The sequence below is a fragment of the Pygocentrus nattereri genome, chromosome 11 (assembly GCF_015220715.1).
Source record: "Pygocentrus nattereri isolate fPygNat1 chromosome 11, fPygNat1.pri, whole genome shotgun sequence".
Taxonomy (NCBI): Eukaryota; Metazoa; Chordata; class Actinopteri; order Characiformes; family Serrasalmidae; genus Pygocentrus; species Pygocentrus nattereri.
In genome coordinates, this window is record NC_051221.1 from 14,790,022 (window position 1) to 14,816,448 (window position 26,427).

The following is a 26,427-nucleotide window of genomic DNA, read 5'->3' on the forward strand; positions in this document are numbered from 1 at the left end:
TGTTACTCTGCATTGTGTAAGTCCACTGACTTACGTTAAAAGTAAAGTATGTTTTTGCCTTCTCTTCTAAAGTTACCATTTTGGAGATAAGATGTTTATATGACCTGCGTGTGTGTGTACGTCTCTGTTTGTGTGTGTTGCTGTGTTTATTGTAATGCAATTGAAATTAACTCCAAAAATAGTAGTCATTTTGCTTTGGAATGAAACTCATCAGTTCCATGGAGGAACACCATGAAGTTGGTCTTATTGAGTTTAGTTTTGAGCTCAGGTCTTTTGTTTATTTTTTTCCACCAGGCAACAACCACCACCTTATCAAGTCATTAACCCTTGAAAAGTATTTCCTTGTTGCAACGTCATTGTTGGCCTACACATGAGAGTGGGTTGTCAGACACATAATGGCAGTCAACCTGAAGAAGAAATGGAGGAAGAGACTGCAGTGCAACATCACAGCACACACAATGATGAATGACTCTTTGTTAGTGTCATTATTCCTTTGATTATGTTTATATTTTACTCCTTTGTTCTGTTTTTTTTTCTTATGAATACATTGTAATGTATGAAAGGTACTATATAAATATATTGTCATTAGTATTATTATAATCTTCATATAATCATTGAATGAGAGCAGTCTGAAGGCAGTCAGTTGGTACAATACAATAGAATGGCAGGCATTGGACATAAGATTTGTTCTTGGTAGTAAAGGGGTGATTATAAAGAGAACAAGAGAATTGTTTTCTATTTTCTCAATGATAAAGAATGTTCTTAGAGTCTCACATCAAGCCTTCATGAGTTCTCAGATGACATCCGGACCTTGTACTTTTTACTGTACAACTGACCACAGCCAGTCTGACTGGCTCTAGATGCTTAAAAATAGACCTGAATCGACGTCATAAGGAAACTATGCTTGTGAATCTAAAATCTCTCTATAATGACAAGTTCAGTGCTGGAGTACAGAGGCAAAAGTTTGGGCTCCCTGGTCAAATTACATTGGTGGTTTTTTAAAGTGAAAATAAGTTGATGCAGTTTAACATATTGGAAAAAATAATAAACATAGATTGTGGCCTATGCAAAGGTTACAGCACATTTTACTAAAAATAAATACAAATGTTTTATTTTCATAATTTGTTCATGTTTTGAACTTTTGTGTACAACCATATAATGTATAATATACTATATTCCCAAAATTATTCACTCACCCATCCTAATCACTGAATTCAGGTGTTCCAATCACTTCCATGGCCACAGGTGTATAAAGCCAAGCACCTAGGCCTGCAGACTGCTTCTACAAACATTAGTAAATGAATGGGTCACTCTCAGGAGCTCAGTGAATTCCAGCGTAGTACAGTGAGTGATCGGACGCCAGCTGTGCAACAAGTCCAGTCATGAAATTTCCAAACTGATAAACATCCCACAGTCAACCGTCAGTGGTGTTATAACTAAGTAGAAACGATTGGGAACAACAGCAACTCAGCCACATAAAATGACAGATGCGGATGCTGAGGGGCATAGAGCGCAGAGGTCACCAACTTTCTGCAGAGTCAAGCACTACAGACCTCCAAACTTCATGTGGCCTTCAGATCAGCTCAAGAACAGTGTAGAGAGCTTCATGGAATGGGTTTCCATGACCGAGCAGCTGCATCCAAGCCTTACATCACCAAGCGCGATGCAAAGTGTTGAATGCAGTGGTGTAAAGTGCCGCCGCTGGACTCTAGAGCAGTGGAGCCCTGTTCTCTGGAGTGATGCATCGCGTTTCTCCGCCTGGCAATCCGATGGATGAGTCTGGGTTTTTCACAGTTGCCAGGAGAACGGTACTTGTCTGACTGCATTGTGCCAAGTGTAAAGTTTGGTGGAGGGGGGATTATGGTGTGGGGTTGTTTCTAAGGATGGTTCCTTCCTGCTCCAACATGACTGCACACCAGTGCACAAAGCAGGTCCATAAAGACATGGATGAGTGAGTTTGGTGTGGAAGAACTTGACTGGCCTGCACAGAGTCCTGACCTCAACCCGATAGAACACCTTTGGGATGAATTAGAGTGGAGACTGTGAGCCAGGCCTTCTCATCCAACATCAGTGTCTGACCTCACAAATGCGCTTCTGGAAGAACGGTCAAAAATTCCCATAAACACGCTCCTAGCCCTTGTGGAAAGGCTTCCCAGAAGAGTTGAAGCTGTTATAGCTGCAAAGGGTGGGCCGACATCATATTAAACCCTATGGATTAGGATCGGGATGTCGCTCAAGTTTAAAAACTAAATGATAAAAGATACAGTACCATGCAACTGTTTGGGCGCCTTTTATCAAATTTTAGTAAACATAAAATATAAAATGTGCCATGTTTTGAACATGTTAAATTCAGCAGATAAGGAGTTATTACCTGTGACACCATGTAGAAGCATGCTCTCTGTAGAGAATGTATCAGCAAAACGTGCAATTTGACCAAACTTTTTCACACAACCGTATGCTGTATGTTTCTCAGCGTGTGGCCAACTTGACTGGTCTCATTAACGTGTGCCTGAGTTTACTCTCTGGGGGCTGTTTCACCTCCTACTGTCCTGTCTGGGGAAAATCCTGCTCTGTGAAACACTTCCGAGGCTAACACTGACTCAGTGATGACAAAGCAACGGTGTGTCACACAGGAAAAAAGCGATGCATTGAACTATAAAAGAAGCAAAGGGCCAGTTTCTTCACCGCCTGCCCAATGAGTTATTTTACTTCGCGAATGACTCGGTTCTTTGAGCCGACTCGCTTTGGAGAGCCTAATATTTATTTAACTGACTTTTTGCTGGTTAGAAGGCGAAATAATCAAATCAAATCAAATCAAATTTATTTATATAGCGCTTTTTACAACTGATGTTGTCACAAAGCAGCTTTACAAAAATGGGAATCACAGCACAGAGAATCAGACAAAACACTGAACATAATATACAGAATATACAGAACCCCCGTGAGCGCTGAGGCAAGGAAAAACTCCCTCAGAGCTGGAGGAGGAAGAAACCTCGGGAGGACCAAGACTCACATCTAAAGGGGGGACCATCCTACCACTGGTCAGACAACTTATAAGTTAAACATTGAAAAGTCAATTTTACATCCACGCAGTTCTAATATATTCAGGTGTGTATAATCAACAGTGGAAACAATTAGAGTTCATATAGATTTGGATGTGATCTGTAGTGGAGAAGGAAATAAGGTATAATAACAAATGAAATGTGTAGATAATATCTCCCCTGCTCAAAAAGACCCCTAGAAGCAGCAGGATTAAAGCCTGATGGTTTCGCTTTCCGAAGGGAATCGGCTTACGTTACCAGTAGAGAGCACATGTCGGGAATCAGCCCCAGAACCCCTTTACACGGTGATATCAGTCTATCAGGACCACACAGAGTACCCCCAGAAATCACCAGGAAACCGCAGAAACCATTATGTTATTATTGGCCGAGTTCGGGAGGAAAACCACACTGCTGCTGAATGAAGACTCGCTTGGCAGCTGAGAGTCGGCTCGTTACGGCGAATTGAGCTGATTCATCTGACTCACCGAGCAGATCCGAATCGCTCATCAATCGGCGGCCTGATAGGTTCAGTTCGAACTGGGTGATTAGGCCAGTCAGTGGTGGGCACAGAGATGGAGGCGTGTTTTTACCACTCAGCTGGCGACGCGTGTCAACACCGAGCGTCTCTGCGTGCAGTGAGTACACGGCTTCATCAGTATAGCGGAGGGATAGATGTGGATCTTACACAATGAGCGAGAAAGCCGAGATAAAAACAGCTCTTTACAGAAACAAAAGGGCTTGCGTCATCACCAAATCCCACACACTCTCTCTCTCTCTCTCTCTCTCTCTCTCTCTCTCTCTCTCTCTCTGTCTCTCTCCTCCTCTCTCCCAGCAGATAGAGCGGTAGCCGCGCCCTCCGCCCCTCCTCCATTGGTGGGCATGTTCATAAGCCAGGAGACAGAGCAGGGACCGGTTTTCTTTACCTCATCTCAGTATGGGTGTCATCACACCACAGCAACCGTCTCACTCAACGCCATCCTCCTCAGCTCTCTGTCCACTCTGACCTTCCTGCTTGCTCACTGACCGCCCTCTCTGCAGGATGACCTCTCTGGACTATGATGAGGTGACCTCCTTCCTGGGTGAAAGAGGCCCGTTCCAGATCACCATCTTCGTCCTCCTTAGCCTCAGCACCGTGCCCAATGGCTACACTGGCATGGCTATGGTGTTCCTCGCAGACACGCCAAGCTACCGCTGCAGGACATCCCACAGGAACTGGACCAGTACCAACCTCAGCCTGGCAGAAGATGGCAGTGGAGGAGGCTGCCTCGAGTACCAGTTTCTGAACGGCAGCAGCAATGCCACAGGGCTGTGTGTGGACGGCTGGGAGTACAGTAAGGAGCGCTACCACTCAACTATAGTCACTGAGGTAAGACACACTCACAGTGCCAACCAGAGCCGGTGCCCTAGACGAGATTTTGGTTGGTGCCCCCTGCATCATCATCGGGTTTATACACTCACACAGACACGGCAAAGCTTTATGTTTTTGAGTTTTTTTTTATTTTAGAATGAAAACAACAGTAAAACAGTAAAATCAGTATTAAAGAAACAAATAAAAAGTAAATGAATTATAAATATAACCGTATAACAATAAATAAATATAAAGGTGTTGCACAAAAAATATTTTCAAACTATTTTACATAAAGTAGTGCAGAGAACAACTTTCTGCGTATTGTAGAGAGTCTCTAATCAAGGAGGATTAAGACCTGCTTATTTGGTGAAAATGGGGGGGGGATCTTTTCCAATTTCTTCACTGAGTTTAGGGAAGGGGGTAACTGATGAGTTTAGGGAAGGGGGTAACTGATGAGTTTAGGGAAGGGGGTAACTGATGAGTTTAGGGAAGGGGGTAACTGATGAGTTTAGGGAAGGGGGTAACTGATGAGTTTAGGGAAGGGGGTAACTGATGAGTTTAGGGAAGGGGGTAACTGATCACTTGCTAGCTAGTAACTATTTTTCTGAAGGGAACTTTAACTGTACAACATACACATGGTTAATTACCTCTGTTTTTTGCCGCCTTCTTCCTCCTCTTTTCTCCTTTTTCTGCCCTGGGCACCAGAGGACTTCTGCCTTTTAGACGTCTTAACGGGGAGATGTCACTCACTCTGTGGCGTTGTCTTTTTCCTCACAGAGAAACAGTAACGAGGTGCGCAGAGCGCGCGGGGCGGGAGGGGTTGGGCCGCGCGGGTGATAGGTGTTGTGTGTTGTTGTTATTATAATAATTATTAGTTTGACTTATATTATTAAACACTGAAGTTATGATTATGTGGACTTTGCTTGTTTTCATATTTATTAATTGTTCATTTGGTAAAATGAGTTGATTCTAGCTTAATGTCATTTTGATTGTAGCCCACTGTCTGATTCTTGCCTTTTGCCTGCTTGAGTCTAGTCCAGTGTCCCCATTTAAACCGTGTTATCAGCAGCATGCAGTGACACTCCTCTGGCATGCCCAGGGCTTGCCTACTTTTCTCTGGCAGTGGTTCTTTCATGTGTTTGGGTAACACTACACACCTGTTTCTTTGCGAGTTTTAAAACCTCTAACCTGGTTACAAGAGTCTGTAATTGCTGCTTATGCTCACTGAGACGACTGTGCTGAGACCTCTGTACAGAAAAGTAGCTGAAATGTTGTTTTCTCACGCAACAGAAATGTACTCTGTTGTGAAAGTTTGAGTGGTGTCATTATGATAAAAGGCATAGCGATGGTGTGGTACAGTAAAGGGCTTGCACTGAAAAAACATACCTGCTTTAAACGTGTACATCATATCCACGTTACGATTACCACAGTTATTGCCAAATGTAAGTAAATTGTAACACTTTACTGAAATCCTGTTGCATTACACTGACATAACCATGCCATAAACATCACTGGATGTAATCTTCTATGACAGCTTATGGCAGCACATGACATCTGCCATGGCGTGTTTATGGCATGATTCTTTTAGTGTTGTGGAGCAGGGCTCAAGTGAAGTGTTACAGACAAGATTGTGCTGAGTCTACATTCTTAACACAAGGCCTCATGGGCACCACCGGCTCTCATTCTCACTGGGTTGGTGGAGCCGGCAGGCGCACAGTGTCGAAGTCCTATCAGACTGATTTCACTCAGCGTTGAGCTGGCTGTAAACTGGTGATTGGCTGAGAGAGTCTGTGTGTTCCTCACAGTGGGACTTGGTCTGTGAAGATGCCTGGAAGGTGCCCTTCAGTCTGACCATCTTCTTCATGGGTGTGCTGAGTGGATCGTTCTTGTCTGGAGAACTGTCCGACAGGTACTGACTGCGGGATAGAGGTGAAGAGAAAGATGGGGTGTTGAAAAAGAGAGAATTATAAGAGGCCGTTGCAGTATTGTTCAAATACGCCAGTTAAATTTCACTGTATGCAATCAGACAATAAAAGCAGCTTTGGGTGCACTCTAAAATCACACACATATATATATATATATATATATATATGTGTGTATGTGTGTGTGTGTGTGTGTGTATGTATGTATGTATACTGCTAATGTGGCTAACAAGTAATGTAAGCATGTGCCCCACCAATTAGCAGTGCTAATTGGTGGGGCACTAATGCAAACTGCAAGCCTAAATCATAGCTTTCTGACAATTTATGAAATACCATTATCCACAAAAATGGGCAAATTTGGGGCACAAACCGAGTTTATTTAGGGTAATGTCTGATGTTCAACCAACACTGCAACCGCACTCCTTTTTATACATGCACGTGTGGTGTACAGGCAGCAAAGAACGAAGTGAAGCTAAACTCTGCGCATGCCGCTGCTGCTTGCTGTGCATGCCTGATAAGAAAGGTTACATTGATAAACATTAAAGGATTTGTACGCACCACTTGGCTGCAATAACACTATACTGGCTTCATTCTTGAGTGCATGGTGAATTAGCAGTGGTCTCTTTGTGAATGCAGAGTGTGACTCCATCATTCCTTGTTTCTATGCAGGTTCGGACGTAAGGTGGTTCTGTTCGTCACTATGGCCATCCAGACCCTGTCCAGTCTGGTCCAGGTGGCTTCCGTTAGCTGGGAGATGTTCTGTGTGTTTTTCTTCCTCACTGGCATTGGGCAGATTTCCAACTACATGGCAGCCTTTGTCCTAGGTAAGCAGAGCAAACAGACACATAATCCTGCACTGCTGGACTTTAGAAGAGCGTGGCAGTGCGTTAGCTGCACAAGAAAAAGGTCAATACACTTTTCTTGGCTTGAATGTGTGGCTTTAGGGAAAAAACGTGTTTTTTCTAAGCCGCTTCTCCGTCAGGGTCACGGGGGGGTGCTGGAGCCTATCCCAGCAGTCTTCGGGCGGAAGGCAGGATGCACCCTGGATGGGCCACCAGTCCATCGCAGGGCAGACAGACAAACAGTCACTCACACCTAGGGGCAATTTAGCACGTCCAATTGGCCTGACTGCATGTCTTTGGACTGTGGGAGGAAACCGGAGGAAACCCACGCAGACACGGGGAGAACATGCAAACACAGAGAGGACCCCAGGAGCCCGGCCGGGGATTCGAACCCAGGCCCTCCTTGCTGTGAGGCAACAGCGCTACCCACCACGCCACCGTGCCGCCAAAAAAAATGTGTTATTGTGATAAAATATTTACATTATGTTTAAAACGTTTAAAAAGGTTCCTGACACACATCTCATTAATGAAATGGTAGTTTAAAGCTACCCTATGTAAGTTTGGAGGATTTGGAGACGTTGAAAGAGTATTTGTAGAGCATACAAACACTCATGGTGAAGGAAGTTTCTTTGAGGCCTAAACATTGAGAACGTGAAAGATTGAGTGTGAATGTAAAGATGCATGATGGAGTTTGAAAATTCAACACCTCTGACTATTTCAGGTTTTACAGGATGACTCAGCGAAGTACACTTGCACTTCTCATTATGCTCAGTCGGGTGATTCTTGCACTATTAGAACTCCTGAGCACTGAGCTGGTTTGGCTGGTGACCGAGCCGGTTTAGCATGACAGGTGTAACTGGGTGTAACTAGGAATTTCAAATGACTGGCATGTCACACTGTGCTGAATGTTATCTGTCTTTGTCTCTCAGGCTCTGAGCTGCTGGGGAGAAATTTGCGTGTGGTGTACTCAGTGCTTGGCACATGCGTGTTTTACGCACTGGGCTATGCTTTCCTGCCCCTCTGTGCCTATTTGGTTAGGAGTTGGAGGCTTCTTCTGGCTGTCCTCTCTCTACCTGGACTGCTCTACATCCCCCTCTGGTGGTAAGACCAAGTACTACTGTAATGCTTTCATGATCATGAATCCTTATCTTACTTTACATTACACTGACAGTATATTATATATGTAGCTATACCTTTGGGCCTTTCAATAAAAGTGGTGCTTTAAGGCTGCAGCCATAAATTGAATTCAATGCTTGTTTTTGTTGGGTTTTTTTTGTTGTTTGTTTTTTTTAATGGTGTATCTGGATAGCGAAGGTGATGTGGTCTACAGCAACTGGCCTCATGATATTGCACAGTAAGCATGTACACAAAAAGTGAACACATACACAAGAAACAGGCTATATTACAGGTCAAACGTTGGAACGTATCTAACGATAAATTTGGTAAAAGCTGTATTTCACCAGTTTCTTGTCATCTCAAGACTTGACTACTGCAACTCGCTCTTGGCTGGTCTTCCCATGCAGGCCATCAAGCCTCTGCAACTCATCCAGAATACGGGAGCACAGCTCGTCTTCAATCTGCCCAAGTTCAGCCACGTCACCCCACTGCTGCCCTCCCTTCACTGGCTTCCTGTAACTGCACGCATTAGATTTAAAACCCTAATGCTCACCTACAAAGCCAAAAATGGACCAGCCCCTCTCTACTTGATGGCAATGGTGAAATCTCCAACTGTACCACGAGCCCTTCGAGCTTCGAGTACAGCTCGGCTTGACCCGCCATCCTTCAAGGCTTGTGGAAGACAAGCGTCGAGAATGTTCTCTGTACTGGAACCCAGGTGGTGCAACGAACTCCCACTGGCTGTCTGTACAGCAGAGTCTCTCACTGTCTTCAAACGCAGACTGAAGACTCATCTCCTTATACAGCACTTAAATGAGCACTGAATTAAGTACTGATTATAATGTACTGTACTGCACTTATGTATTGTGTTGTATTGTATTGCACTGTTCTGTGTTCAGCTCTGCTCCTTTTTCTCTGGGTATCTACAGTGATTTGTTTCTAGCAGTATCTGAGCTCAGGACCAGCTTTATTGGTAGTTACCTATTGGTAACTAGCAAAGATACTTTCTCTAGATAGACAAAGCACTTCTTGTAAGTTGCTCTGGATAAGAGCGTCTGCTAAATGCTGTAAACGTAAATGTATTGTTTTCCAGAGATAATAGTGTTAAAGTGTTCGTTAATTTACCACAGCATGGCTAAGAAAGAGTGAGAAAGAGAGAAAGAGAATGTGATGGGCTGTCCAACACAGACAGTCCAACACAAACACAGAAGTTATATGCATATTAAATGCACAACTGCTGATTCATTATTACAAATCAAAACTATAATAACGCAGACTTACATTGAACAGAGTGCTGTTGGTTAGGTTCAGTGTCAACAAAGAAAAGGTGCTTCGTACACATCCTAATGACATCAGCGAGAGCCTCTCTGTCAGACCCAGGGCCTTGAAGGTTTCCGAATGGTCACAGTTATGCGCAGATGGAAAAAACAATTTTCAACTATGTGTTATAGGCCAACATGTCTGTTAGGATAGATCTGAGATCTATCTCATGTCACAGCATCCTTCTCAAAAAACATACCACAAGCATCACAGAGACACAAAGGCCAAAGAACCATGGGCCTCTTTCATCAGTCAGTCTTAAGAAGAAATTTCTTAAACGCACTTACGAGGTTTTTACGAAGATTCTGATATTCACCAATGTTTTCTGATTTGGGATTTGTTCTTAGGTAAGAACAAAATCGAGCACAGAGGAGTGAACAGTTCTGAGGTTTAAGAACATGCTATGAATCTTTTCCTTAGGACCTTTTTCAAGAGCACATTTAAAAAAATGGGAAGACACTGGTGAATGAGGCCCATAATTCCTAGGTGTAAGAAATATCTTAAGAAAAATGTATAAAATTAAAAAACGTTATTTTGATTCTCTTGTAGAGCTTTATTATAGCTCTGATCAAATCCAGCTGTTCTTGACGGTTCGTTAAAACTAAATAAAATGTGCAGAAGTTTGTAAAGAACTAAAAACTGCTCGATGTAATTACGATCATCAGTTATTAACAGACATGTAGCTTTAAATGGTGTTATGTATTATAATACATTAACCTACTTCTGGTTTGAAACTAATTAAAACTAAAAGAAAAATGTTACTATGGTGAGTCCCACATCATACTTTGCCTACTAAATGAAGACACTATGACTTGGGAGAAAGACACCTCGTTGCCTTGTGCGTACATGGACCTGTGCCCATTGCAAAGGGACTGTTATTAACAAAACTTTTCCCACATGCTAATATACTGTTTTCATACTTTTGGCCTGAAGTTCAACATGGTTACCTTAATCCTAGTCTATAGAGCCTTTCCTGGATGCGAAACAGTGCAAAGTAACCCATCTTCTGTGTTTTTTCTGTCAGGTTTATTCCAGAGTCTCCACGCTGGCTGCTGGCTAAGGGCCGGGTCCAAGAAGCAGAGGACATCATTAGAGCAGCGGCCAGGAAAAATGGCATCACTCCACCTGAGGTCATTTTCAAGGATTCAGATCTGCTCCTCTCTGAGGTAAAGACGGGCTTATGTGCTAATCCTGAAAGAGTGCAGTTTGTTGGTGTGTCTGCACGTGTTAATGAGTTTTTACTGTGAGTTTTTCTAATTTTAGAAGAATGAACCCAAAAGCTCTGATGTCTCGTACTCGTACTTGGACCTAATCAGGACCCCAAAGATGAGGAACATAACTGTGCTCAACAGTGTCGTATGGTAAGTTCAGCACCTGCGGCTTTTTGCAGCACTGTGGTTCAATTTTGACCCAATTCCTCTTGGCAAACCGTTTTAAATTCCCCAGGGTTGTGAGGGTCCCTCTGATGGACTTACAGTTTTGAAACAATGGGTTTCCAGTGAGGAAATTGGCTAGGCCATGTAGGCTCCTTTGCCTCTTTAAGAAAACCAATCCTGAGATATTTTGGCATATTTTTATGTTTGGGGTCATTGTCTTCTCCTTATAAATGTCCCAGCTCCCTTCATGTTTCCTTTGATGGTGTGTTATGCCCCACGTACTGTTTCACAAAGAAGCAGCCCATATCACAATACTCCCACCACAGTACTTCAAGGTGGAAGCAGTGTTCTTGAGATCATAAACGCAACCCTTTCTTTCTCCAAATGCAGTGGGCTGAATTATTGTTCCAAAAGAGTTCTAATTTGTTTAAATGCTTGTGAGGATTTTTTTTATTTTTTGGACTTGGATTAGCGCGGCAACTTATATGGGCGTAAGACTCCCATATAAAAATCATTGTATAGACTTGTCTGCAATGAAACTGGTTTATTATAAACATTGTATTACAAACTTTTGATTTAATTTGGTTTAATTTAATAGACAGTAATATAGCAGTAAAGAAATATTAAATAAATGTCATTTTAATACAAATGCTTCTTTAAGATCGAAGGGCAGCGCTAGTCAGGATTTATCTTAACAACAATAACAACAACAACAAAAGCAACAACAATAATATTAATGAAAGCTGTTGTTTTCAGGTTGATCACCACCATCACTTACTTTGGCCTGTCTCTAAGCACTCCTAACATGAATGGAGACCCGTATCTGAACTGTCTGCTCTCTGCTCTGATGGAGGTGGCAGCCTATGTGCTGGCTTGGCTTCTGCTGAAGCTGCTGCCCAGGAAAGCGCTCATTACATTCCCACTGCTGACTGCTGGCCTGGTCCTGCTGCTCATCCATGCTGTTCCTCCAGGTAACAACTCCAAGGGGCCCACAAGCTTCTGCAGTCAAAGTTGCCTCCATGAGCACACTACAGCTCAAAGATCACTCTAGAGTCTCCAAAAATCCAAAAACATGTTCATGGGGGATCTTTCGGTCACAGACCATCTGAACCTCACCTGAACCGCATGTCATGGTTCCGAATTTGCTTCCAATCCTGTTGACCAATGGCAAAGCTATTGAACTTACTAACTCCACTTGGCTTTTGCACTCAATATACACAAGAAGCTGTCAGATGTCTAGAGATGAAACTCATGAAATCAGACTTAATCTTGGTGTTTGTCGCTCTGCACCTGTTGTTCTGAAGCAGTGCTGTTTGTGCTCTTTGTCTTGTAGAAAACAGTGGACTGAGTGTGGCTCTGGCTATGGGGGCTAAGCTGGGGGTCACTGCAGCATTGTCTGTGCTCTATATCTCAGCGGTGGAGCAGTTCCCCACAGTGGTGCGGGGCATGGGCATGGGCATCTGCTCCATGTGCTCAAAAACGGGCAGCACCATCGCCCCTTTCTTCCCCTACCTCAGTGAGTAGCCGACCTCTGCTCCACACCTCACCGCCTGTCTTTTTACTAACACGAGAATGATTTTCTCACATCAAATCAAATTTATTTGTAGCGCTTTTTACAACGGATGTTGTCACAAAGCAGCTTCACAGAATTTCAGAAAAGACAAAGTTTTAACAAGAATGTAAAAATGCCCCGGTGAGCAAGCCAGTGGCAAGGAAAAACTCCCTGAGAGCTGAGGAAGAAACCTTGGGAGGAACCAGGCTCACCAGGGGGGACCCATCCTCCTCTGGTCAAACTACCTACAAGTGATTATACTACTAATATTAATAGCAGTAGTATTAGTAGTAGTAATAGCTAGGAGTCTATGAAAACATCAGTGTAGGGTGGGCAGCTAGTCCAAGGTAGGTGGCGGTAGCTGGGGCGTGGGCGGCTGGTCTGAAGTGGGTAGCAGGAGGGCTCGACAGTCAGTCGTCCTTGAGTGTCCGGCCGGACATGTGGGTGGTTGTATACTCGGAAAAAAGGCAGGGAGAGGGAATTAGTTTTATTCTGTCTGTTTGTACGTAAAACAGGGAATGTGAACGTTGTGGCTAACGACTCTGGCAGATCTGACTATGACAGCTCAACTAAAAGGAGAGAACCAGAAGGACACACAGACACGGCAGCACTCTGAAACAGTTTGCCATGCCTCCGCTCCACCGTCCACAAACCTGAGTGACCGTGTGTGAGCAGCAGGGCGACAGCACCAGCGTGTCAGTTTACTATAATTCCCTGTGTCCATGGACCCCTGGATCTGCCGCCTTTATCTAGGGGGGAACATTACCTACCAAAAGCTAAACTGAACAAGTGAGTTTTCAGCCTAGTTTTAAAGATTGAGACTTAGATCTGAGTCCCGAACTTTTTGTGGAAGATCATTCCAGAGCTTGAGTAGTCGTGAGGGCTCGTAATAGGAAATCAGGTCTTGCATGTACTCAGGAGCGAGCCCATGTAGGGCTTTATACGTCAATAAAAGAATTTTATAATCGATACGGAATTTAACAGGCAGCCAATAAAGTGATGATAGCGCTGGACTGATATGATCAGATTTTCTAGTTTTAGTGAGGACCCTGGCTGCAGCGTTTTGGACTAGTTGAAGTTTGCTTAGATTCCTGCTCGTGCATCCTGACAGTAATGCATTACAACAGTCTAGCCTGGAAGTAATAAAGGCATGTACTAATGTTTCTGCATTACGCAGGGATAGGGCATTTCTCATCTTGGAAGTGTTGCAATAATAATCAGTAAAATCATAATCAATACAAACCCTATTTAAAAAATCAGTTGACTGATGTCTGTGTTGCACAAATAAGGCTTTTATTGACTCATACTTACTCATTTTACTGAATGTACTTTATCATTATAATTGTTGTTGTTGATACTACTAATAATAATAATAACAATAATAATATATATTATTATGCTCTTATAACTTCATTACATTATGCTTCCAAGGCTACATCTACCTTAGAACCAAAGATCAGACTTCAGATTTAATTTGTGACAAAAAATAATACACATTCAAATCCACTCAGGATATGTTCACATTGCATGGCCAGCTGGTCCATGAGCAGAAGCTAAAGCACAACCAGTGTCCTTTAAGTAGGCCTTTTTGGTTTCATGTAGATCTTGTTATTATGTAGATTAAGACACCTGCGCAAGAACCGAAAATCTAAAACCCCCCAATTATCAGATTAAACTGCCTCCAGACTGAAAGAGCTTTTCACAGGGCATTCAGCCCTGACTGTGTAGCTGAATGAGTGACTGTTCAGCACTGAGCTCAGAAATGATCTAATACATATTACAGCTTCCAAACAATAAAAGCCAGAACTCCACTGACATTTACTCGTTTGGTAAATAATAATAATAATAATAATAATAACCTGCAGTAAACACTGGTCTTTTTGGCTACTGCAGTGATCAGACCTGAACAGCAGCGAGGACAGGACTGTCCCCTCGAGCAGGCCGCAGTTTCAGCTTACCTCACGTTAATGGTGTGCATCGGGCTTAGTGGTTATATGAGACATCTTGGCTTTAAAAGAAAGAAACATGGTTTCCATTCTGCTGACTGAGGCTCAGTGATCATGAGCTGATGTTTATATATAGAGTTGTTTTCAAACACCCCAGGTCAAATGAAGTCTTGTGTTGATTTGCTAAGTGAAAATAAAAACAATACAGAGAACCATACAGAGAGCCCACTTCTGTAGAGTGGTACACGTAGAGCGTTGTGGGGCTCAATAGTTCCCAAAGAGCTTATATTCTGCTGTTTTACCATCAGCTTTACAGAGGAAATACTCAGAAGACAGATGTAGGTTCTCTGTTTGTTTTGGATAGTAAATAAAATGTCTATATTTGTGTTGTAAACATTGTGACCCCTGGTTCCCATCACCACCACTGTAAAGAAATCTGAGTTAGGAAGTTTCTCTACAATTAAGCATTTCACATCAAACCACTCTGAATAGCGTTGTTTACAACTCAACCACTAATTTATGCAGGAATTTAGAAACATCTGTGGAATGTCCCCTTTAATGACGAACATATTTTACATATTTAAAAGAGAAGTTCACATTTGACTCCTGTAGGCGGAGTCTAAAGTCTGCATGGTTACCGCTGCCTCTGCAGGTCACTATGATCGGATTCTGCCCTACATTCTGATGGGGGCGCTGACCGTGCTAGCTGGGCTGCTGAGTATTCTGATGCCAGAAACACGGGGCATGCCCTTGCCTGAGGACCTCTCGCAGGTGCAGACTCTGAACTGGTATGTCTCTGCTTTACATGATCATACACTCACTTCATGTATAAAGACATCCTGAGGTGCTTTCAGCTGTAAGAGGAAAAGATCTATAAAGATCTCAGTCAGATCTATAAGGATTCTTGTACCAAATTAGCTCGGATATAAAAACACATTCCAGACTTTTAACCGGCCTGAAGTTTAGAATAAAATCTATTTGCTTTGAGTGCTTTAATTATGTTGAATCATAGTTATTTTATTATCCATTTTAAAAGTTTTAATTCATATAGTGTCAATGTATTATTTGCATATTATGTTTAATTAATCATATTTATTTGATCAAAATCATTAAACATTCCATGTTGTCACTACCAAAACAATCCTAACGCTACTGAAACTTTGCCAAATGTTTCAGTAGTGATTGTTTTGGTGGTGACAGTTTGAGTTTTAAGCATAACTCCGGGGTTACTTTTCCCAACAGAGAGTACTCTATATATATATGATCATTTTGTATATATTAAGCATATTACCATCTCAATTAATGCCGTAGGTTTAAATAGATCATAACATAATCTTTTAATAGTTTTTATTTCTGTGAGATTTCAGTTTAAATGTGTTTAACAGAATAGGCCATATACATACCCAGCTTCCACTTAGTGCCCAATCCCATTTCTCCCCTTGCCCCTACCACTGAACCCTTAGCCCTCTCTTTTGCACGTTCACGTCTAGGGTTTGGGTGTCCCAGTTTTAGTTGAGAGAGGTAAGACGAAGTGTTTTGGCTCTTCAAATGGAGGTTTTTCAGAGGCACACTCCAAACAGAGCGTTATGAGGGGGGGGACGACCAAAGAAACCCACAAATGTGAGAATCTCTGTTAAAATGACGATAATTGTATTATCTTAGTGTAATGTCATTTCAATGTATCATGGTCGATTTTTTTAGTAACAAGCATTTAAAAAAATCACAAAAATACGCTAATGTCTCGGAAGCTAGCTAGCTAACTTTCCCGTTCCACCTTAAATAGTCCAGCAGTTCTGATGCCTGAAGCGCCAGAATGTAACTGCTGCACCATTTAAGGTGGGCGATAATAAATAATTGCCTTATACCCCTTATTTGAAAGCATACGATGCCCTAAATGTAACTAAAGCCCAGCAGTGAGGTTGCTGATCTTTTCTCTTCTGTCCTATCACTAGTAGCCTGTTATTGATGCAGTGTTTTTTGAGGGTTGTCCCATATATATATATATATATATGGAAATTATGCATGTAAAAACAGTCTATTTTGTGTTTCTGTGATGGCACAGGAAGGCACTTACTTATAACTGCGTATTCAGCCTAGAGCACTTTAGTCCTGCCCATTCATATGGAAATCTAAGCTGTTTGAATGATGCAGAATACGGGACAGCCAATCAGAACAGAGCTCATTTAAGGCACAGTAACAAGAACAGCCTGTTTAATAATAAAAGTATGTTTTGAAACTTGAACAATATTTTACATACTACACAAAACCATTTTATTATTAAAAAAAGACATTCAGTCCCTTTAAAATAATAACAAGCCTGCAGTTTGGAGAAGGAAATGGCAGTAGGGGCCCGTTTGATTGCACAAACGAGATCACGCTAATCAGTATATAATAGACTTTTTATATATCATTTTATGGCCTGGCCCAAATGGAGCCACCGCTAAATCCAACTAAAGACCAAATTTATGATAACAGGTCTTTTAAAGGGGCACTGCAGCCTAAAACTAGCATTTCATACGTTAGAGGTCATGTTGTGCAGCACTCTGTACTGCGTCAGCGTCTTTCAGCCTCATTTATATGACAGAATGCGGTTTTATATCGTTTTCATGCTTCCGGTCGTCAGTGTTCACTACAGCACACGTTACCTAAACACGTCAGACAGCAGTGGAGCATCACTCTGGTGTCTGGCGGTCCTGCGTGCTAGCCTAGCCACTGACCTACAGGCTAATAAATACAACCAAGCTAGCATTAGTGTAGCTCTTACCTCAGTTGTTGAACAAAATCAAAAGGAAAACAGCAATTCTGTCCATTCATCACAGAATGGATGGCAGATTTTCTTTTCTTTTCTGCCAAACTCAAGTGAAATATCTAGACTGCTAAGTAGCTACTGTGCTAACTTTAGCTTTTAGCTTGTTGTCATCTGGAGAGTTGTTTCTGTTGCTTTTCTTCAGCGTGCACCAGCTAATGGGGGGAGAAAGAATGGCAATGAGGGCTAAAATCAGATCTTTGACAAGAAATATGAAAGGGATGAACAGCCAAATTATCCATTCAGTCCAGGCTGTCTGGACTGAAACACTCCTTATAACCTCAGCATGAGGCTGCAGGCTGAATATGCAGATATATGTAAATGTGTTTGTTTACATGTTGGCTTTCATGACATCTCAGATACGTGTGTGTGTGTGTGTGTGCGTGTGTGTGTGCGTGTGTGTGTGTGTGTGTGTGGACTTGGGAGGTGAACTTTAGCAATGTTGTTTGTCATAAAGCTGTACATTCTTCTCCAGGTGCTGCTGCTGTTGTAGTCCAGCCTGTTCAAGAAAGAGCCAGAAAACCAAGAAAGCACAACAGCTGCAGCCAAATGTGTGATCTGAGACACGCTACCTCAAGGACAGTCAAGTGCTTGACTTCAGTGCACAGAAAAACCAGAACGAACCCAGTTGTGTGAAGCGTTTCCTCAGGAATGAAACATACTTACAGGATCACTTTTCAGTTTACATTACTTAGAGCAATAATAGTGGTGATGAGTTGTTTACACCTTCATTTGAACCCTGCTTCACAAGATTTACACGTCCATACCATAAACATGTCATGACAGATGTCATGCTTTTGTAATCTGTCAGGGCAGATTTTGTTATGTCATAGAAACGGAGCTGGTTTAAGGGGATCCTGGCCTCTTCCTCTTCCTCTTCCTGTAACTGGATCGGATTGAATAGAGCTAAAAATGAATGTTAAAACTTTGTGCTACTGAGTGCTGATTGGTTAGCATTAGTGCTACTGAGTGCTGATTGGTTAGCATTAGGGCTACTGAGTGCTGATTGGTTAGCATTAGGGCTACTGAATGCTGATTGGTTAGCATTAGTGCTACTGAGTGCTGATTGGTTAACATTAGTGCTACTGAGTGCTGATTGGTTAACATTAGTGCTACTGAGTGCTGATTGGTTAGCATTAGTGCTACTGAGTGCTGATTGGTTAGCATTAGGGCTACTGAGTGCTGATTGGTTAGCATTAGTGCTACTGAGTGCTGATTGGTTAGCATTAGTGCTACTGAGTGCTGATTGGTTAACATTAGTGCTACTGAGTGCTGATTGGTTAACATTAGTGCTACTGAGTGCTGATTGGTTAGCATTAGTGCTACTGAGTGCTGATTGGCTAGCATTAGTGCTACTGAGTGCTGATTGGCTAGCATTAGGGCTACTGAGTGCTGATTGGTTAGCATTAGTGCTACTGAGTGCTGATTGGTTAGCATTAGTGCTACTGAGTGCTGATTGGTTAGCATTAGTGCTACTGAATGCTGATTGGTTAGCATTAGTGCTACTAAGTGCTGATTGGCTAGCATTAGTGCTACTGAGTGCTGATTGGTTAGCATTAGTGCTACTGAGTGCTGATTGGTTAGCATTAGTGCTACTGAGTGCTGATTGGCTAGCATTAGTGCTACTGAGTGCTGATTGGTTAGCATTAGGGCTACTGAGTGCTGATTGGTTAGCATTAGTGCTACTGAGTGCTGATTGGTTAGCATTAGTGCTACTGGGGCTGATAAGTTAGCATTAGTGCTACTGAGTGCTGATTGGTTAGCATTAGTGCTACTGAGTGCTGCTTGGTTAGCATTAGTGCTACTGAGTGCTGATTGGTTAGCATTAGTGCTACTAAGTGCTGATTGGCTAGCATTAGTGCTACTGAGTGCTGATTGGTTAGCATTAGGGCTACTGAGTGCTGATTGGCTAGCATTAGTGCTACTGAGTGCTGATTGGTTAGCATTAGTGCTACTAAGTGCTGATTGGCTAGCATTAGTGCTACTGAGTGCTGATTGGTTAGCATTAGTGCTACTAAGTGCTGATTGGCTAGCATTAGTGCTACTGAGTGCTGATTGGTTAGCATTAGTGCTACTAAATGCTGATTGGCTAGCATTAGTGCTACTGAGTGCTGATTGGTTAGCATTAGTGCTACTGGGGCTGATAAGTTAGCATTAGTGCTACTGAGTGCTGATTGGTTAGCATTAGTGCTACTGAGTGCTGCTTGGTTAGCATTAGTGCTACTGAGTGCTGATTGGTTAGCATTAGTGCTACTAAGTGCTGATTGGCTAGCATTAGTGCTACTGAGTGCTGATTGGTTAGCATTAGTGCTACTAAATGCTGATTGGCTAGCATTAGTGCTACTGAGTGCTGATTGGTTAGCATTAGTGCTACTGAGTGCTGATTGGCTAGCATTAGTGCTACTGAGTGCTGATTGGCTTTACTGCTAATTAGCAGGTTGTCTGACAAACCCAGGTGACATTACTACGGGGCAGTTTGCCTCACTACACATTCTCTGGTATATCCTGAAAGCTTTGCGATGTGATTCTACATTTGGACGCTCGTTTGCTGTTAGGACACAGTTATATGTGATAACTGTGCCCTGGGCCCAAAATTTGGTTCTACGCCACTGATCTAAAAAAAAACCCTGCTTTTTTGTAATGAAGGGAAATAAACTTGCAACGTTAGTGTATCCACCTTCCACCTTTTTGAGTTTTTTTAATCCACTCTGTTGAAAGATATGCAGAACACTACTGGACACCTGAACCTCCTGCTGCCCTCAGGCACATTCACTCCACTGGAGTGCTGTTTGTAAGAGTCACAGTGACTAAGCCATTTCAATGCTTGTGTTGCGTTACATATATAAATCTGTATCAATGTGATGGTCATGCAGACGTGCTCATCATTCACGATGGCGGTTGTGTTGGCTAAAACTAATGCAAACTCTGAAATCTTCTGCGAAAAGCAGTGACTTTGGTTTACTCAAATGATTTAATGTATCTGATTGTCTTGAGGAACTGCAGTAGATCTCACTGCATTGATGTCTTTAATGAGACAGCACAATTTACAGTGCTGTGAAAAAGTATTCTTGACTTGAAATCAGCCTGAAAAGCATGTGTAAGTTTCAAGGACATCACTGAACCACAGTGAAAGCCATTATCTACATACCGAATACACTGAGAACATTGGCAAAGCATTGGAGTGGCTGACCTGCCAGAATTTCCCCAAGGACAGCAGCAACTCATGCAATAAGTGGAGATGTGAGGTTTTGTTCCGACAACACCAAATTGTTTCTTTACTCCAGATGTTTAAGGTCAGAAATCTGTACAGATAACAGAACGTCATACAGTGTCTGAAACCATGTCAATTCAACTGTTCAGCATACAGTTTGCTTGATGCTAATTGTTGGCTTATATCCTTCTGTTACGTCCCACGATGAATTGTTTACATGTTTTTGTACTCTTTCCTTTCTTGCACAAGCTTCGTCAGCTTCTTGCTCTCCTGTCTATCATCACCGTCAGGTGCTGCTGCTGAGGGAGGTGTAATGGCGCATGCTGATTGGCTGTACTGAGATCAGGACAAGAGTTTATAAGCCTGGTGACCGGCTTCCTAAGGGCTCCTCATCCTTCCCCTGATGTTGGGCCTGCTCTCTGTGTAGTTGCTAGTCTAGTGTCCATCCATCCATCCATTTTCTAATCCGCTTCTCCGTCAGGGTCACGGAGGGGTGCTGGAGCCTATCCCAGCAGTTTTCGGGCGGAAGGCAGGATACACCCTGGACAGGTCGCCAGTCCATCGCAGGGCAGACAGACAGACACTCACACACTCACACCTAGGGGTAATTTAGCATGTCCAATCGACCTGACTGCATGTCTTGGAACTGTGGGAGGAAACCGGAGAACCCGGAGGAAACCCATGCAGACACGGGGAGAACATGCAAACTCCACACAGAGAGGACCCCGGTCACCCGGTCGGGGAATCGAACCCAGGCCCTCTTTGCTGTGAGGTGACAGCGCTTTATGGAAGCAACACATATCATAAAGGTTGGGGCAGGTAGAACTTTACTCTGGACCAGAACCTTTTATTTTTGCACTTAAGTGTTTGAGTTTTTTTTTTTACACAAGTATGGACCAGAACTTTGACTTGTCTAAGTTTCTTGTGAGAACCTCAATGTCACAATACTATAGTGACCATGGAGCAGAACCCCGACTTGTGTAAGTTTCTTGTGAGAACCTCAATATCACAATACTATAGTGACCATGGAGCAGAACCTCAAATTGTGTAAGTTTCTTGTGAGAACCCTAATGTCAGAACACTATAGTGACTATGAAGCAGAACCCTGACTTGTCTAAGTTTCTTGTGAGAACTTCAATGTCACAATACTATAGTAACCATGGAGCAGAACCCCGACTTGTGTAAGTTTCTTGTGAGAGAACCCTAATGTCACAACACTATAGAGACCATGGAGCAGAACCCCGACTTGTCTAAGTTTCTTGTGAGAACCTCAATGTCACAATACTATAGAGACCATGGAGCGGAACCCCGACTTGTCTAAGTTTCTTGTGAGAACCTCAATGTCACAATACTATAGAGACCATGGAGCAGAACCCCGACTTGTCTAAGTTTCTTGTGAGAACCTCAATGTCACAATACTATAGAGACCATGGAGCAGAACCCCGACTTGTCTAAGTTTCTTGTGAGAACCTCAATGTCACAATACTATAGAGACCATGGAGCAGAACCCCGACTTGTCTAGGTTTCTTGTGAGAACCTCAATGTCACAATACTATAGTGACCATGGAGCAGAACCCCGACTTGTCTAAGTTTCTTGTGAGAACCTCAATGTCACAATACTATAGTGACCATGGAGCAGAACCCGACTTGTCTAAGTTTCTTGTGAGAACCTCAATGTCACAATACTATAGTGACCATGGAGCAGAACCCCGAATTGTCTAAGTTTCTTGTGAGAACCTCAATGTCACAATACTATAGTGACCATGGAGCAGAACCCCGAATTGTCTAAGTTTCTTGTGAGAACCTCAATATCACAATACTATAGTGACCATGGAGCAGAACCCCGAATTGTCTAAGTTTCTTGTGAGAACCTCAATGTCACAATGCTATAGTGACCATGGAGCAGAACCCCAACTTGTCTAAGTTTCTTGTGAGAACCTCAATGTCACAATACTATAGAGACCATGGAGCAGAACCCTGTCTTGTCTAAGTTTCTTGTGAGAACCCTAATGTCACAATACTATAGTGACCATGGAGCAGAACCCCGACTTGTCTAAGTTTCTTGTGAGAACCTCAATGTCACAATACTATAGTGACCATGGAGCAGAACCCCGACTTGTCTAAGTTTCTTGTGAGAACCTCAATGTCACAATACTATAGAGACCATGGAGCAGAACCCCGACTTGTCTAAGTTTCTTGTGAGAACCTCAATGTCACAATACTATAGAGACCATGGAGCAGAACCCCGACTTGTCTAAGTTTCTTGTGAGAACCTCAATGTCACAATACTATAGTGACCATGGAGCAGAACCCTGTCTTGTCTAAGTTTCTTGTGAGAACCTCAATGTCACAATACTATAGTGACCATGGAGCAGAACCCGACTTGTCTAAGTTTCTTGTGAGAACCTCAATGTCACAATACTATAGTGACCATGGAGCAGAACCCTGTCTTGTCTAAGTTTCTTGTGAGAACCCTAATGTCACAATACTATAGTGACCATGGAGCAGAACCCGACTTGTCTAAGTTTCTTGTGAGAACCTCAATGTCACAATACTATAGTGACCATGGAGCAGAACCCTGTCTTGTCTAAGTTTCTTGTGAGAACCCTAATGTCACAATACTATAGTGACTACTTAAATTATTATGTAACATTTTTATTTTGTTCTGTTTGTCTGTTCACTTCTTTGAAGTTTATTTTGTTTGTTGGTTACTTTGCCCAGTTACTCATAGCAGGGATGCGTGTTGAATAATTTCAATTAAAAAAAGAAAAGGGAAAAAAAAAAGCTCGAGTCCTCGTAGGTGTTACAGTGAGTGTGGTCTGCCAGCAGGGGGCGCCAGAGCCAGAGCTTTGCATGGCGCAAGCGTGAAGGTAATAAAGTGAGTCACGGTGATCCGGGGAGGCAGCAGCGCACACCGACCTGAGGGGCTACTGCATCTGGACGAAAAGGAGGGGAAGAAACACACCACCCCCCCCTACTGACAGTCCTGCATTCATCTCGCTCGTTCGGATATCACTGTTTTATCCTCAGATCCACCCTGAGGTGTCTGGAAATTCCCTGCGCGGTCTGGAGGAGAAGGAGGAGGAATAGTAATGTGTTCGTGCTCGTGATGCCAGTCAAGGTGAGCGATGGATGGATGAGAGGAAAAGATGCCGTCGACTGACACGAGGCGAGCGTCGATATCGACACCGATCGGCACCTTTTCTTGATTCTAAGGACTGGGGGGCTTTTTCTCTTCTCGCTCCGCCGAGCTAAACGATGCTCCTCCTGCGCGTAGTAACGAAACGTCTCGCCAGCCAGTGAAATAGACGTCCATCCTCCCTCCCTCCCTCTCTCTCTCTCTCTCCCTCTCTCTCTCTCTCTCTCTCTCTCTCTCTCCGACGGCGGTGGGCTTGCTCGCTTTCCTCCAGGCGCGCTGAGTGAGAGACCCCCCCGGATGGATGGTCGGTGACCCGTCAGCCCGGGATGGAGCCGTTCCTGCAGCTCGCTCCTCACTCCCTGGCCATCGTGCTCTCCAGGCTGCCCGAGGTCTCTGCGGGCGTCAGCGAGAGCAGCGAGCCGCCGCGCCACCACACCGGCTACGAGATCTTCGCCGACTTCAAGGCGCTCAACGCCAGCTACTTCTGGAACAAGATGGTGGCCGACGCCATCGCCGAGACCTTCTTCTTGGGCTGGATAGACGAGCACGTGCTGCTCATCCAGGGCGAGGAGGAGCACCTGGAGGCCCTGAGGGAGGCGTGGATGCGGAGGTCCCTCAAACCGCCGCACGGCTTCGACATCAAGTACCTCGGTAATCACCACCTCCATCCCCGCGCGCATCCCCGTCTGACGGCACAGCGCACGGCTGCGCCCCGAACGCCATACCTCTCCATGCGCTGAACGCACCAGAGGCACTGGGCTCGAAATATTACACCGAAATAGAACTACGGTCAATAGTACTCCTAAAGGGGAAGTCCACCCATTTTTCACATTTGCGGTTAATTCAGTCTTTGAGATGTGAAGTCGTTCAGACTGGTTCGATGCGAAATGATTCACTGTAGAGAAACGTGCCAACTTATCTGTTTTTTACAATAGTGGTGATAGGAACCAGGGGTCACGATGTACACAATATAAAAAGTGCTATTTTATTTACTACTCAAAGCCACCAGTGACCCTACCTGTGGGTTCTGATCATCTGATGTGTTGATAACGGTAACATCTGGAGGTAAATCTGAAAACATCTGGAGGTAAATCTGAAAACATAAGTTTTCATTTGCGTCTGTTTTGCCTCGCAACGCCATACATGTACTCCTCTGCCATGAATGGCTTTTGAAAATAAGTTTTGGGCCAAATCTTTGCTGCAAAACTGTCATACGGCAATGACTCAGACAGCAGGCAGAATATGCATAACCATATAATGTAACAACTTTCTGTGAGGGACCTTTTAGAAGTGTTCAACTCTTCAGACGTCTGGTTCCTATCACCACCACTCCGAGCAATAATGACTTGGTAAGTTTCTCTAGAATGAAGCGTTTCAGATTCATTTGCATTTTAGTTATGAAGAGATTTTGAAAAATTGGTGGGATCCCCCTCCAAAATATCATATCCAAAATACAGTATTCTAAAATATCCAGAGTGATACTCTGGAAACACTTAAACACTGTATGGATGTAGTATGAACATTCTGCTCTGGATAATAGGAGGCCACAATAATGCTCCAGGAAGGTCATATTCCTAACACCAAGGCGAAATACTCCTCCCCTGGAAAGTTGCTTTTCCAAATAGGAAGCCAAATTATACTCCGGAGGGATCCTGTTCCTGTTTATTCTTAATAGTAGGCCAGATTACTACTCTTGAAACATTCTGGGATAAATATCAAGCCAAAATGCTGCTCCAGAAACATCATATTTAAAGTATTAAGCCTTTATAAAGACACAACCAAGTAAAATATTAAAAACTGTATCCCAGAACAATTCAAGTCTGCATATTTCTCCAAAATCGTGCTATAGATAATTGATAAAGATTGTAATCTGAATAGAAATCCAGAATAACACTCCAGAATTTAGAGCATTGAAATAACAGTGTAATGCTTTTACTCTAAATACTGGCATTCCAGAACATTTCCCTGGAAAACAAGACAAAACTACGGAGAAGTTCTACGCTAGATAATGCCCCAGTGTAGTACTCCAGAGGCAGTTGTACATGATAATAGCACTCCAGAAAGATTGTGCTCAAGGCCAGTCCACCAAAATAGTCCCCCAGAAAGAGAAGTGTGACTAAAACAATCAAATAATAGACAAAGCATACAAACCATCAACCAAACCGCTTTCAGTCAAAAGCAAGTTCTGTCCCATAATCCCAGAGCCATGGAGAGGTGTGGCTTTAGAGGGCGTTATTCAAATTCGAGATGTTAGATATTCTTAATAATAGGACATATTTCATAACAGAACAGATAATTATAGATTTCATTAATGTCATAAACTCATCTCAAATATGAATACTGCTTGTAAGCGTGTCCTACAGTGCCTAATTTCATATGCGCTGCAGTTCCGCTCATTTGACTTCCACGCCTCATGCCTTTCACGTTTTAGCTGTGCTGCACAGTCCAAGCTGGATATTTTTAAATGGAGTATTTATTGTTCCCTGTAAAGCTGGCGACCAAGGCCCTGTGATTGACGTCACTGTGTATGGATATTTCTGGAAAAGTGCATCCCAGTTGCACAGGTTGGATGTAGATAATAGCCTGAACTCGGCGGGTTCAGGAACGGGGTAAAGGAGTAGCTTACCAAGCTGACTTGGCTAAGAGGAAACCAAAGCTTCTAATTAGCATGACCTCACTGGCGTAATGCTGGCCGATCACTTTCGTTCGCTGTTTTTAACATGACCTTTTTGGGGCTGTTCGCTGAAGCTGTTTGCACCTGCAAGCCTGATGACCTGTAGGCTCAGTCAGTCTGAGAGTAAATGGGAT

General features: G+C 43.2%; 2 protein-coding genes across 4 annotated transcripts in view; both read left to right on the plus strand.

Moving 5' to 3' along the window:
- Nucleotides 1–3,541: 3,541 nt before the first annotated feature.
- Nucleotides 3,542–18,290, plus strand: LOC108430996 (solute carrier family 22 member 4-like). 3 transcript variants are annotated; one of them, XM_037542427.1, is made up of 11 exons: nucleotides 3,542–3,676; nucleotides 3,874–4,407; nucleotides 6,195–6,298; nucleotides 6,981–7,135; nucleotides 8,083–8,254; nucleotides 10,614–10,755; nucleotides 10,853–10,950; nucleotides 11,722–11,936; nucleotides 12,299–12,481; nucleotides 15,116–15,251; nucleotides 17,745–18,289. In XM_037542427.1, exons 2-11 carry the CDS (start codon nucleotides 4,081–4,083, stop codon nucleotides 17,824–17,826), a joined length of 1,614 nt encoding a protein of 537 aa, XP_037398324.1. In that variant the 5' UTR covers nucleotides 3,542–3,676; nucleotides 3,874–4,080; the 3' UTR covers nucleotides 17,827–18,289. The 3 variants fall into 3 exon arrangements, with proteins under 3 accessions (XP_037398324.1, XP_017559343.1, XP_037398325.1); XM_017703854.2 differs by having other exon boundaries at nucleotides 3,603–3,676; nucleotides 3,877–4,407; XM_037542428.1 differs by lacking the exon at nucleotides 3,542–3,676 and having other exon boundaries at nucleotides 3,829–4,407; nucleotides 10,856–10,950; nucleotides 17,745–18,290.
- Nucleotides 18,291–21,220: 2,930 nt separating this feature from the next.
- stox2b (storkhead box 2b) overlaps nucleotides 21,221–26,427 on the plus strand; it is a 97,904-nt gene continuing 92,697 nt past the window's right edge. The window contains exon 1 of the mRNA XM_017703850.2: nucleotides 21,221–24,270. Within this exon, the coding sequence (XP_017559339.1) occupies nucleotides 23,946–24,270 (325 nt within the window). The 5' untranslated portion in view covers nucleotides 21,221–23,945. The remainder of the gene's footprint in view (nucleotides 24,271–26,427) is intronic.